General features: G+C 46.2%; 1 protein-coding gene across 1 annotated transcript in view; it reads left to right on the forward strand.

Annotated features, from left to right (window-relative positions):
• Positions 1–424: 424 nt before the first annotated feature.
• Positions 425–13,552, forward strand: part of C2cd2 (C2 calcium dependent domain containing 2) — a 69,354-nt gene continuing 56,226 nt past the window's right edge. The window contains exons 1-2 of the mRNA XM_059277546.1: positions 425–700; positions 9,997–10,095. Of these exons, the coding sequence (XP_059133529.1) occupies positions 440–700; positions 9,997–10,095 (360 nt within the window). The 5' untranslated portion in view covers positions 425–439. The remainder of the gene's footprint in view (positions 701–9,996; positions 10,096–13,552) is intronic.

The raw sequence follows: 13,552 nt of genomic DNA on the forward strand, positions 1-13,552 counted from the left end.
TCTTGCCACCACTCAGGATTGTGGTGGAAGAAGCCTTGAGCGCTTAAGCTGTGCGGGCCCTCCGGGCCTTTAAGGGGGCGGAGCTGTGAAGGGAGCCTCCGCTTCTGCCCGCCCCCAGGCCCGTCCTCCTGCGGTTACTGCGGGCCGCGGGCCGGACGCCTGGGGTTGGGACCCAAGAGGAAGCGCCTGGTCCCGCACTTCCCAGACGCGCGTGAGGGACAGGCCGCCTCTGTCCCGTGTTCCAGTCCTAGGTGCACAGCGCTCTATTAGGTGCGCAGACCAGTCTCCGCCGACCTCCCCGCGGCCTCGGTCTCTCAGGCCCCGGACCCCGCGCCCTGCGCCCCGGCGGATGTCCTGAGTCGCCACCCGCCCGCTCCGAGCCCCAGGGCCAAGGCTGCTGGGGAAGTCGGGGCGCGCACGCCGGGTATGCGCCGTCAGCATGGGCTCATGGCTCGGCGAGGTACAGTGGCTCATCCTGGTGTCGCTCTTCGTCGCGGCCCTGGGCACGGTGGGCCTGTACTTGGCGCAATGGACGCTGGCCAGGGCGCGACCCCCGCCCCGGCGGCGGGTGGAGCCGGACGAGCGACGGCGCCGGGAGTCAGACACGCTCCTGTCCTGGATACTGACACTGGATAGCTGGGGAAGCCAGTGGCAAACCGCCTGGGTGACCGCCCTGAACTACGAGGCCGAAAGGAGAGGGGTGAGTTCCTAGGAAGGCGTGGTGTTTGAGGGTGAGGGGGCCATCAGAAAGAGCCCTGTCGATTGGAGGCCTCCGCAGCCCCTGACCCGCCACCCTAAGCCTACAGAGGCAAGGCATTCAATCCTTGAAGTTAGGACCAGGGAGAGTGCCGCACCTGCGGTGGGAAATCAACAACATGACTGTTTCACACCTAACATCCTTGGCTCCCTGGAGTAGGCTGTCTGTAGGAGAACCGCTCAGCGAACCTGAGCCCACCCAGCTGGTCTCTAGTGGACTCTGGATGGACATTTATTGATTTTGAACCCGGTAACTGTGGATAGCTGTGATACAAATATGCTTCCATTTCAAATCTGTTGCCCTCTGCCTAGAGCTTCTCAATGCTAAAAGGTTTGCATTTCTGAGTATATCACAGAAGAATGTCCATTTGTTGAGATATCACTGCTTGCCAGATGTGGCCCTGGGGTCTGTAAGTGCTTATGTCACTTGGAAATCAGCATGACATCCTCATCATCATACATCTGGGGAAACTGATGTCTGGAAGGTTAGCGTTTCATAGCCTTTGGTATCAGGGCCAGGATATGGACACAAATGTACTGACCTCACACCTTGGGTTTATTACCCAGCTCTGTGCCTCACACTCCTGAGGTTGTTTCTTTCGTTATTAATTGCTTGCTGACTTATTTTTACTTTTAAGAGATGTTAGTGTAAAGACAAGTTCCTGGCGTCTACAATTTGGAGGCATTCCACAGGGGAATTAGGAGCTTGGTGGGACAGAGCTGGCACCTGTCAGCACTGTATCTGTCCCTCGACTTCCGGTACACAGGCACTCATACCTGCTGTGCATCCCCGTAGAGAAGCCCCACACCACCAGCCTTGGATACAGTGACTACCACAATGTTCAGTCATTGTCATGGCTGAACCTACCCACTTTCAGAATATTCCACAGTGGGCCCTGAGCCTGATTTTTGTGCCATGAGCTTGGCACATGTGACTATGGAACAGAAAGAAAGAAAAAGAAAGAAAGAAAGAAAGAAAGAAAGAAAGAAAGAAAGAAAGAAAGAAAGAAAGAAGGAAAGAAGGAAGGAAGGAAAGAAAGAAAGAAAGAAAGAAAGAAAGAAAGAAAGAAAGAAAGAAAGAAAGAAGAAAAAGCTTTAAGTATAAATTAGCACAAATCCAAATCCAACAGTACAAGAGACTTTGCTCTGGACTCTTGGAAAAAGATTTTTGGATGCAAAGGCTACAAGCTCAGTTGACATCTGTCTTGATACCTAGAATAGGTGCCCAGTCATCAGAGCTGGACCTCTACCCAGGGTCAGCACACAAGCTACGTGTCCTCATATGTAGGTATAAACACTATTCCACCATGAAGCTGCTGTCACTGACCCGCATTTGGTCTGGTGTCAGAAGCCTGGTCTCAGCAAGGAGAAAACAGAGTTTCCTGAGCTGAGGCCAGTCTTGTTCTCTTTCTCTGTAGGGTGCTATTGGGTATGCAGGTTAATGATCTGTAGGAGGTGGACACTAGTGGCCCAGAGTCAGTGACCCTCCCTTCTGTGAATTTTGGATGTTTTATTTCCTGTCATTTCTTGGTTGACTTCCTAAGATATGATCACTCTAGATATGCTCCCAGGGATCCTTTTGCCTGGAGGGTTGGCCAGAAAGAGGAAGCCCCTCCTTAGCACTGGTCTTGGTTGGGCAAGTGAATTCCCATGGAATTAGTGGCAGGTGAAAGCCTCTCACCTGTAACCCTGGCCTTTGTTGTTGGGGAGGGCATGCAGGGGCTGGAAAGACATGAGCTTGTTTGCATGGTCCTGTCTGTGCTCTGCTCTTTGCCAAATTCAGCCATTTATCCCGAGAGCTCCTGCCTGAAAGTGCCAGTACTGTCCTGGGTTTAAGCTCAAAGTAACTGGTGGTTCCTGCAGGGGCTTTATGTGCACTTTTGCACAGGAATTGGTGTTGGAGTATCTCTTGCCACGGTTTTTGTTGTATTTGCTTGGCAGATGCCTGGGAATGCTGCCTGATTGAATTCAAATGGAGGGTTTTGCAGCAGAGAGGAAAATCAGTAATTTGCCTCTCTACCACCAGTGTCTTGGGCCTTTGCTGTTGTTACAGTGATGATATGCAGGGAACAGATGCTGGCATTTATACTAGTGAGAGCCTGACCCCAGCGGCCAAGCCTGCTGGAGTTTCTCCCTGCCTCCCCCAACTTCGAATGCCTCTAATCCCTGATTAGGGCTGACATTCCCAGACTGCTTTAGGCTTAGACAGCCATAGTTTAGAGGTCCCCTGCCCCCACTCTCTCCTGAAATCCCTTTGCCCTAACCAGGGAGGCAGCTAATACTTGGAAGTCAACCAATACTTGGTCTGTCACTGGTGGAGTGGAATGGAGAGACACTAGTAGTATTTGATCATATTAAGCATCTTCCATGAAAAGGGAAATTTTCTACCCAGTGGGAAGGAACAGTAGCCTGTCCCATTCTAGATTTTACCCTAGGTTTGTATCTCTCTCTCTCTCTCTCTCTCTCTCTCTCTCTCTCTCTCTCTCTCTCTCTCTCTCTCTTTCTGTGTGTGTGTGTGTGTGTGTGTGTGTGTGTGTGTGTGTGTGTGTGATGTGTGTGTAGGTGCACATGCACTTGTGTGTGTACATGTGGTGACTAGAAGACAAACTCAAGGACACGATTCACTTTGTATTTTGAGACAGGGTCTATGATTAGCTTGAAGATCACTGATTGGTTAGACTGGCTGGTCAGCAAGCCCCAAGAATCCACCTGTTTCTGCCTCTACAGTCTCCACCTCCACAGTGCTGGGATTACAGCCATGCTCCTCCTCCACACCTAATTTAGTTTCCTGGGTTCTGGGAGTCAAACTCAGATCCTCATGCTTACACAGCAAGCACTTTGCTTACTGAGCTACCTTCCTAGCCCCATAGTTGTTTTAAAATGGAAAGAAACTCTCAAATTTTCTGCCCAATCCCTTCTGTCTCTAGAAGTAAGGAGCTGAAGCCTGAGAGCTGAGAGGTCAAGCTCAGCCTAGAGCCTGGACTGGCTTCTTCATATTCCTGTCTCAGCTATAGCCATGCCCTGTGGGAAGCAAAGTTATCCCTGAGCCCCAAGTGTTTCTCCTGAATGAGGTCCAGTGAGGAGGGCCTGAGTGATGTAGCTGAATCCCTGTGATCCAAGAACTAAGCTGTGACTCATGGTGGCTTCTTTGTGCTCTTATAAGTATAGCTGTGTGAGTTCCAACCATCACTCCAGAAGTAGTTTATAGGGTGATTAGTTGGGTGGGAAAGAGGAGAAGCCATCATTGTCCCAGAAGCTGGTCAGCTGTCTTCCAGTGTGTGGGAATTACGGAATCATTAGAAATATTCTTGCCTGCTTCTCCATCACAGTGCCACATTCACAAGGCTTGGGTTAGCTGCAGAGTAGAGAACAGGAGATACTTTCCTCCCCGTGGGTGAAAAGACACTGCACACCTGTCTCTAAGCCATCTGTCAGTCAGTTTTGCTGTGCCCAGCAACACGTCCCAGATGGTGGTTTTAGTGTTAAGTCTCGCTTCTCCACCAAGTTTGACATTACAAAAAACCATGCCCCTTGATGAGGCTGGATTTCTGTAACTGAGAGCCAGAGAACCCAGAAAGTATTGTATTGTCTGAAGGTAGTTGCTCAGGGTCACCCTGTGACTGGCCTACAGTCACACGAACACTTTGGTTGTGGTAATAATCAGTTACACGATGATGGCCCATACCCCTACGCCAACCAAGATTACCTAAGGTTGCTGTTTCCACAGCCCTGGCTTGGGATGCCGTCATGCTGGTAGCATGTAGCTTCACATATGGCTGCAAGACTGTGATGCTCTGTGAAGCATCTGCTGGTCTCAGAGCCCATGTTCTGCTGCTGGCGTTATGGGTTTCTCTGGTGTTTCCTCCCTGCTCTCAACTGGCAATGACCCTAGATTAGGAAGATTCTCAGATCTTTTCATTTCTGTAATCCTTCAAACCAGGATTTCTTCAGAGGAATGCTCTAACACAAGTGACTAAGACTGCTGGGCAGTTTACAGTCTTTAGAGGATGGGGAGTCAGTGTGAACTTAGAACATGTTCTGAATAGCACTGATTTCTCTGAGACTCTGCGACTTGCATGTAAATAGTGGCCAGTAACTGCAATCTTCCCATCACCTAATAACTTTCAGTTGTGCTTACAAAAACCAATGGCAGAAGCTGTGCACAGGAAGGCTGGTAGTGAGACTCTGACAGCCATTCCATGAAAGGGCCCTGGGTCAGCTTGTTCCCCCCACCGAAAAGGAAAATGGGCTTGGGGCAGCTATGTGAACTCTACCATGCCCCCATCTCTCTCTTTCTCTCTTGCGCTCTCTCTCTCTCTCTCTCTCTCTCTCTCTCTCTCTCTCTCTCTCTCTCTCTCTCTCTCTCTCTCTCTCTCTAGCTCAAACACTCAGGCTTCTTCCCAGTACAAGGGCCTTCCCACTTGGTACCCCACAGTTCCTTATAGTGTGTATCTCCTTTCTCCTTATTTAACTTCTTGAAATCTCAGAAATGCCTGACTCTTCCTCTTCTGTAAGGATGCTGTCCTACTCCACATACTCAGCAGTCTGCACTTGTTCCCCCTCTTCGTCACTTGTGGCTCCATCTGCTCTCTGCATTGTGAGCTAAGGCAGAGCTCGGTTCTGTCTACACAGAGGTGGACTTCATGCTTAGCTCAGAAGTGGCTGGAAACAAGCCCTGTGCCTGAGTGGTGTAAATGATAGGCCTGGTAGAAAGAGAAGATAGTGGCCATGTACACCATGATGTCTGGATGCAGGCCTCAAACGTGGGAGTCAACAGGCCCCAAAAAGAACAACATGGTGTTTAATGTGCTCTGTTTTATCATTCCAAAGAAAAGAAATGTGAAAGGAAGCTAGCCTGTGACTGTGCAGATCACCAGTGTGAAGCCCAGGACAAGTGCCAGTGGAGCTGATCTTTGTACTCAGCTGTGCTCCCAACAAGACAGAAATTCAGGAAAGAGTGGGTGTCTTATCCAGACCAACCAGAGTTAGCCAAAGCTAACTCCAACTCACTTCTGGTGGCTGAGAAGGGAAGAGGGTTCTTTAACTGTGTGGAAGATATGTGTGAGCCACTGCTGGAGTTTGAATCCCAACTCTATACTCACTAGCTATGTGATCTTGGGTAAGTCTGATCCCTCTTTATTTCTGCAGAAGGGAATGCCATAGTGATCTGTGAGCCTGTATGAAGCTGTGAGCAATGCCTATCATGAGCCAGGGCTGCTCTTTTGAAAACTATTTGATTTGCTTTTTGAATTTGCAGAAAAGTTGGAAAAATAATTGAGTTTCTATGTGTTCCTCACCCAGCCTCCCATAACTATCACTCAATGATTAGAGCAGAATTACTGTTGGTATAGGGTTGTTATAACTTAAAACTGGAGAAATTCAGGTAGAACAAGGGGTTAACTACAACCAAACACAAAATAAAATTAACATTGTATAGAACAAGGTATTAACCTGGGCACAGTTACATTACCAGCTGGAACTACTGTAGCTACAACTAAAAACAGTGAAATTAACATTGTAACAGTACAAGACATTAACATTATCACAATCCCTTTAATAAAAAAACAAAGCATTTCTCAATCTCGTCAGCTTTCTCTGTACATCATCTTATTGCTCAAGGCCTCCTCGGGTCTGTTTTTCCCTGCTGTTGAGTTGAGGCTGTACATACAGAAACAGTACTCCATGACTGTTCAGTATTGAGGAGGTCACGGTATTGGTGTAACTTGCTACTAAGAATGTGGGTCCTGTGAGATGGCTCCACATGTGGCTGCAGTTACCATGTCTTGGGAGATGTATCCTTGGATGTTTCTGTTCTCAATTTAATGTCCCTCAGTGTGACTCACCAGCAACAACTACCTACATGGAGCTTCCTTAATGGTGATTTGCTATTTCCTCCTTTATGTTATTAACTGGACCTCTGCTGAGAGAGGGAATGGTCACTCCTCCACATATATTTAGCTGGTTGTACATCACTGTAGACTTGTGTTTTGTTTGTTCTTTAAATTATTCTGTGGGTCCTAACCCTGTCCCATTATATTACTTTGCTGCCTAAATTGCTGCTATGTGTTTCTCTAGCCAGCTGTGTTCTTCATCAGCCTACACTTGTGTTTCTTTTCTTGCTTTATGGTCCCACAAGGCCATGTATGTGTGTGCGTGTGCATGCATGTGTGTGTGTGTGTTGTGTGTTATTCACCTTGTATTTTCTCCTCCTCTGACGCTGGATCAAACCACTTCTCTGAGAAACTTCAGTTCCATTTATTTGGAAAAGGATGTATGCATACCACTGCTTAGCTCTTGGTGTTCTAGACCCTTCCAGTGGACAGAGCTTCAGCATAACTGTGGGCATGAAACATGTGTTTTCATGTCTATCAGTATTTGACTTCTAAACCACAAATGCATATCAGTACTCTGCTTTTTAGTTCAACAGCAGGGTTCATCTTAGTCTTCTTTCTTCTGTTGTGTGTATGTATGCGTCCCCCACCCTCATGTGTATGTTTGCCTGTGCCAAAGGAAAATCTCAGCTGCCATTCCTCAGGTGCCATCTACCTTGTTTTTTGAGACAGGATCTCTCATTGGCCTAGAACTCATTGACTGTTAGCCTCCAGTATCCTCCTGTGTCTGCCAGCCCAACCTCCCCTATTGGGATTGCGAGCAAGTGTCAATACACCTGACTGTTTTGCTTAGGCACTAGGGATGCAGTTCAGGTGCTCAGTTTGCACAGCAAGAGCTTTACCAACTGAGACATCAGTCTCTTCTTCACTTTCAGTTTTTTTGCTTGGTTAGTTATTTGATCACATTGGTAACTCACACATTGCTAACCCTGTAGAAACACATGTGCTGGATTACAGGCTCTGTGCACAGTCAGGATGGTCTTCTGAATGTTCTTAATATCCATCCTCCTACCCACTTTGAGTGGTTATATAGTTCATGTGTCATGCTGGGCTTCCTTGTGAGTGTTCGTTTTTCTGTCTAGTTTCTTTCACATCTTGGTTTAAAGGTGCCTATAGCTAAACCTGTCCTGCTGTGGCTCTGGGACATAGTCTGTCCAGTGGAAAGAAGGCAGCCCTGTGCTTCCAGGCTTTTCTGGGGTGCTCTGTTCTGCTGGCTTACGTCAGCATCTGAGCACTCTGCTGATGGCACCTGCTTGGCATTGGCCTCTGTGCCACATATGGTCAGCTCATAGTACAGTGACTTCAGCAAATTCGTAGGGTCCTTAGCCAGCTGCTGCCACCAAAGCCAGCTCCAGTCTCAGACTCTGCCAGTATAGTCTAAAGATGATGACTTCATCCCTCCCGCAATGTAGATTTTACCACCTCTCATGATGTTTAAGGAGTGAGGTGGGTGCTGTTAGCACAGGGTGAGGTTCTAAATCCTAAATAAAAATGAACTATGTATTTTATGGTTGACTTTGATCTCTGAGAATTCTTAAGAAATATATAGAGAGAGTTATGTCACTACTCTTCTGTGCTAGGCCTGCCCAAGCACCTCTGGACCCATTACATGCCAGTTCTGTCTCCAATCTTTGCTCATACCCATATAGGTAACTAGCTCACTGCCATGGAGTCCTCACAGGACACACATAAGGCAGCAGCTTCTTGACACTCAGTCAGAACTTTAGACAAGAAAGACTATCTGGCAGGAAAAGTTAAAGAAGGTTTCACTCTAAGAATATCTTGGTATATAATCTGGGACTTTCCAGAGAACTCATTTTAAGAGGATAGTCCTTAGCCGGGCGGTGGTGGCACACGCCTTTAATCCCAGCACTCGGGAGGCAGAGCCAGGCGGATCTCTGTGAGTTCGAGGCCAGCCTGGGCTACCAAGTGAGTTCCAGGAGAGGCGCAAAGCTACACAGAGAAACCCTGTCTCGAAAAACCGAAAAAAAAAAAAGAGGATAGTCCTTGGCTTGCTGTCTAAGCCTATATTTACTTTTTAAAGAATCAATTTTACTGCCTTATAGTCACATTGATTTTATATATACGCCATTTGGAGATTTAAAGAACAAATAAGAAACAAAAACAAAAAACAGGGTCTGTGTCACCCCCGCTGCCATCAAATTTAATATGTAGCCAAGAATGGCCGTGAACTTCGGATCTTTCTGCCTCCACCTCTCATGTGCTAGGATTTCAGAGATGGAGCACCATGCCAATTGAATCTAAAGCTTCATATATGTTAGATAAGAACTTCACCAGCTGAGCAGTATCCCCAGCCCTCATTTGGAAATTTTTAACTTGTAAGACTCCTCCACCCCAGAAAAAAGAGAGGTTAGCTAAATAGGTAAAACCACTTGCTGCACAAGTATGAGGATCTGAGTTTGAATCCCCAGAACCCATGTAAAAGTCATGTGTGGTAGCATGTGTCTTTATAATCTTGGAGCTCACATGGAGAGATCAGAGGCAGGAAAATATCTGGAAGTTGATTGGCAGCTAGCCTGGTGCATGTACACTGCTCAAACAAGGATGAACCAAGGTGAAGACTGACACCGAACATTTTCCTCTGACCTCCACATTCAGACTGTGACAGGCATGTGCATGCACTCACACACACAAACGTTTACATACACACATAATAAACATACACACCAAAAAAAGAAATAAAGAAAAACAAGAGAGACATAGTGTCCACTGGAGAATGCATGGAGTTCCAGTGGCTTGGGAGTCAGGCACCTCTGGAGGGCTGTGAGGCAAAGACTGAGGACACAGCCACCAGACAGGCTCCTTTCCAGCCAGCAGCCTTCTGTGTCATTTCACATCCCAGAGAGATGCCAGGTCCTGGGTTTCTGCCCAGCAGTGGAAGAGGAGAAGGGAGATGGTACCTCAAGTAGCAATGCCTCTACAACCTCATAAAGCAGGAGAGGTAATTCCCTTCATCCAGAGAAGAACACTTCCTTCATAAGGAAGAGACAACAAAGAAGGCAAGATGTACCCACAGCCTGCCCTAAGGCTGCACTTCTCTCCCATCCTGAATCTTGGGGCTCAACATGATGCTTCTTCACTTTGAGTCAGTTGCCCTGTCCATCCTTCCCTCCTCACAGGATCCTGCTTGTCAAGTCCAACACTGGCAGGTTCTCGGGGATATAAACCTACTGATTTAACCATTGCTAGGATGTTCTGTTACAGGTGTGGTTTTTTGGTTTTTTTGTTGTTGTTGTTTTGTTTTGTTTTGTAGCAAGTATGTATTTAAAAATAAATAAAACCCAGGCTACATTTATGAATTTCTCCTCACACAGCCTTTCTCTTCCAGGGCCCACTGCATCTCTCTTTCCAGCAGAAGCCACAGCCACAGTCCTTGCAGCTAACAGTTGGAGATGTCTCTAGTGTGGTCAAGTCGGCCCAGGAGAAGGTGAGCTGGGTGTTTGAGCTGTGCCATTTTTCCCTGCATGCTGAGTGAATGCCAATCTGGAGCTAAGCCAAGTGCTTTGCTTCAGAATTACTGAAAATATAGAACCATTACTCTGGGGAGAAGTGGTCAGCCTATTGTTGGATAAATGGATTTTTTTTAAAAGTCTGCACATAAGAGAATATCAGTCAGCATTGAGAGGGACAGAAATACAAACACATGTGTGCATACCATCTGTGAACCTGGAAAACATGATACTGGGGGCTAGAGAGGTAGCTCAATAGGGAACATGATTGCCTAGCATGCATGAAGCCCTGCTTTTGATCTCTTGCATATAAATTAGGTATGGTGGTGCATACCTGTAATCCTAATACTCTGAAGGTAGGGGCAGGAAGATCAGAAGCTCAAGGTCATCCTCAGCTACATAGTGAGTTCCAAACCAAACTGGGTTACACAAGACCTTGTCTCAAAAAAACAACAAACATCATGCCACATGCAGCCCTGTGTTGTGTGATTCCATTATCTGAAATGCCCCAAACAGATAAACTATAGATATAATAGATATAATAGATATAATATATAGATATAGTAGAACAAGGCTAGAGATGCCAGGACCTGGGTGGGGAAGGGCCTGGTGGGCACTGGAGTGGTTCCCAAGAAGCAGGGGGTTTGTTGCTGGTGATAGCTGCCCAGCTACAAATGTGTTGAAAGCATTTGAATGCATAGCCTAAAAGGCCGAATTTATGGCCTCTCAGTAAAGCTGGTGTGTGTATGTATGTGAAGTCAATCGTGCGAGGCAGTTTCTGAGCCGGTGAGATGTGGTATAGAATTAGTCCTATTGCTCAGAGTTTACAAGCCAGATGCACACACGAGACTGACCAGAAAGTCTAAGGAAATCTCAATACTGAGTTCAAGAAATATAAAAAATCAAAGATTAACTTTGGCCTGCTGTATTCACATTACCACCTTGTATTTACTATCTTATTATTAATGATTATTATTATTAATAATAATATGCATTTCATATCCTTGGGCCCTAAATGTGCCCCCATATTAAAAATACCTCATTTGCCTAATATTCAACTTATCTTCCAAACTTAAAGACCTTCCCCACATGGGTAGTGGGACATCCCTGCCACTGTGGTTCCCATGGCCATCAGATGAGAAAGTCTTGCTGTAAGAGGAAAAGGGACCCCCCCCCCGTCAGTGCCATTCGTTACAACTCTTCAAAGTATACTTCTGTACACATAAAAAGAATATAGATTTGGGCTAGAGAGATGGCTCAGCAGTTGAGAGTGCTTGCTGCTCTGCCAGAGAGCCAAAGTTTGATTCCTAGCACCCACACTGAGCAGCTTACAACCTCCTGTAACTCTAGCTCCAAGGGATCTGACACCCTCTTCTGGACTCCAAGGGTATCTGCACACACGTGGTGATATATTTTTGTCATCTAGGAAATAAAGCTTGTCTGAAGATCAGAGGACAGGGCTAGCCACAGAGTTACCCAGGGAGGTCAGGCAATGGTGGCACACACCTTTAATCCTAGCACTCAGGAGGCAGAGGCAGAGATCCGTCTGAATCTCTGTGAGTTCAAGGCTACCCTAGACTACACAAGATTAATCCAGTCTAGAAGAAACAGAGCCAGGCTGTGGTAACACACACCTTTAATCCCAGCACTTGAGATCTCATTCGTTTGCTACCAGTATTTGGGAAGCACACATGCCATTAATCCCAGTGCTAGGAGGTTGAAGTGAATAGGCTGAAGTGAATAGGAAGTGAAATGGCTGGGCAGAGAAAGGCATATAAGGCATGAGGAGAAGGGAACTAGAGAGTTTTTGACTGAAGACTCAGAGGCATTCAGTCTGAGGATTCATGGAGACAGGATCGGCTGAGTAGTTGTCAAGGTGAGAAGTGGCTGTGGCTTGTTTTCTCTAATTTTGCAGTATTTACCCCAATATCTGGCTCTGGTTTTTTGTTATAAGACCATTTAGGATTCATGAAACACATACACATAAGTAAAACAAATTTTTCTTAAAAGATAAGACTCTCTACTCTGCCTGCTACCTTGGTCCCCACTGTTCTAATAGTTTAGCTTATGCTTGTATGTCATATTATACATATGTGACTTTGTGTATCTATATAAAATCTAGGAACCACAAATTAGAGAAACAGGCAATATTTGTTCTTCTGAGTCTGGTTTAATGAGATTCTTTCCATTGTATCCACTTCCCCATAAATGATAAATGATACGGCTTTATTCTTCTTAATGACTGAAAGGAATTCCATGTGTATCTAAACCACCTTTTCTTTATGCATTCCTCTGTTGTTGGACATTTAAGTTGGTTTCATGACTTAGCTATAGTGAATACTGTTTTAGAAACATTGGTATGCAAGTGTCTCTGTGAAGAGAACATATTTTCTAGGCCGTGACATAGATGACAGTCCTGTCCTCTGTCCTTGTTTCCCACCCACAGTGGTGACCACCTGAAGTTAGGCTAGTTTCTTCCTTCCCAGCCTTCTGTGTATTCCTTACCCCTGCATGTGAAAGACCAGCATTTTCAGATCTATACCCATTTTATTTTCAAGTTAAATGTACAGGGCACGTTTAGCAGACAGCTTGGAAGGAAGCTCAGATTGGGAAGAGAGTATTACTATCCCTCACTCCTACACATCCTTTGTCACCTTCACAGCAAGGATTGTTTGTGTTTATTAACTCCTGTCAATTTACTATGCATACTTTAGTAACAAGATTTCTCTTCATGGAACTGGAGATTCATCTGATTGATTATAGCTTTGTTTCCTTAGCTGTCACAGGTCAAGGTCTGAATAAGTCAGGCTTGTTTATCCCACTTGCTTGGCTGTCATTAGGGTCGGGGTCTGATAGAATCAGACTTATGTATTACTCTTCCTTGGATGGATAAATAGCTTGCTTTCTTTTCTCACAGGCATGAATGACAGATGCTGCAGGGGCCTTGGTTACTCTTCCAACTACCCAGGTGCACACTCAAGTTGCCAGGTTGGGGTAGACTACGTGGGTCCAAGATATTCTGTTGGCCATATACTCCCATATTGATTACTGTGGAGCTATGCCATCAACCCAAGGAAAGTCTCATCCCCATAACCCTTGTTAGTATAGATGTCACATGCCAATGCTACCCTCTTGGTGAGTCCAGAGAACTCACTGGAAGATACTACAGTAGCAGAAAGAACTGAAGCCTGTGGCAGACATTGGAATATAGAAGCTGGCACAGTCCATGCAGTTGGCAAGGACCAAAGGGAGATAAGCCTGTGGCCACTTTTACAGGGTGGAAACTGAGGCTTATAGAGCAGAGGGCCCAACCTTCCTGGCACCTCATTGGGAAGTGCTTGCTCCAATAGCTAGCATTGTCTCTGTCCATGACAGATAAGGGCTGTACTTCTTGGGAGGTGGGCAGCTTGTGTTTGTTGTTTTCTGAAACTACCA

Source organism: Peromyscus eremicus, chromosome 12, assembly GCF_949786415.1.
Source record: "Peromyscus eremicus chromosome 12, PerEre_H2_v1, whole genome shotgun sequence".
NCBI lineage: Eukaryota > Metazoa > Chordata > Mammalia > Rodentia > Cricetidae > Peromyscus > Peromyscus eremicus.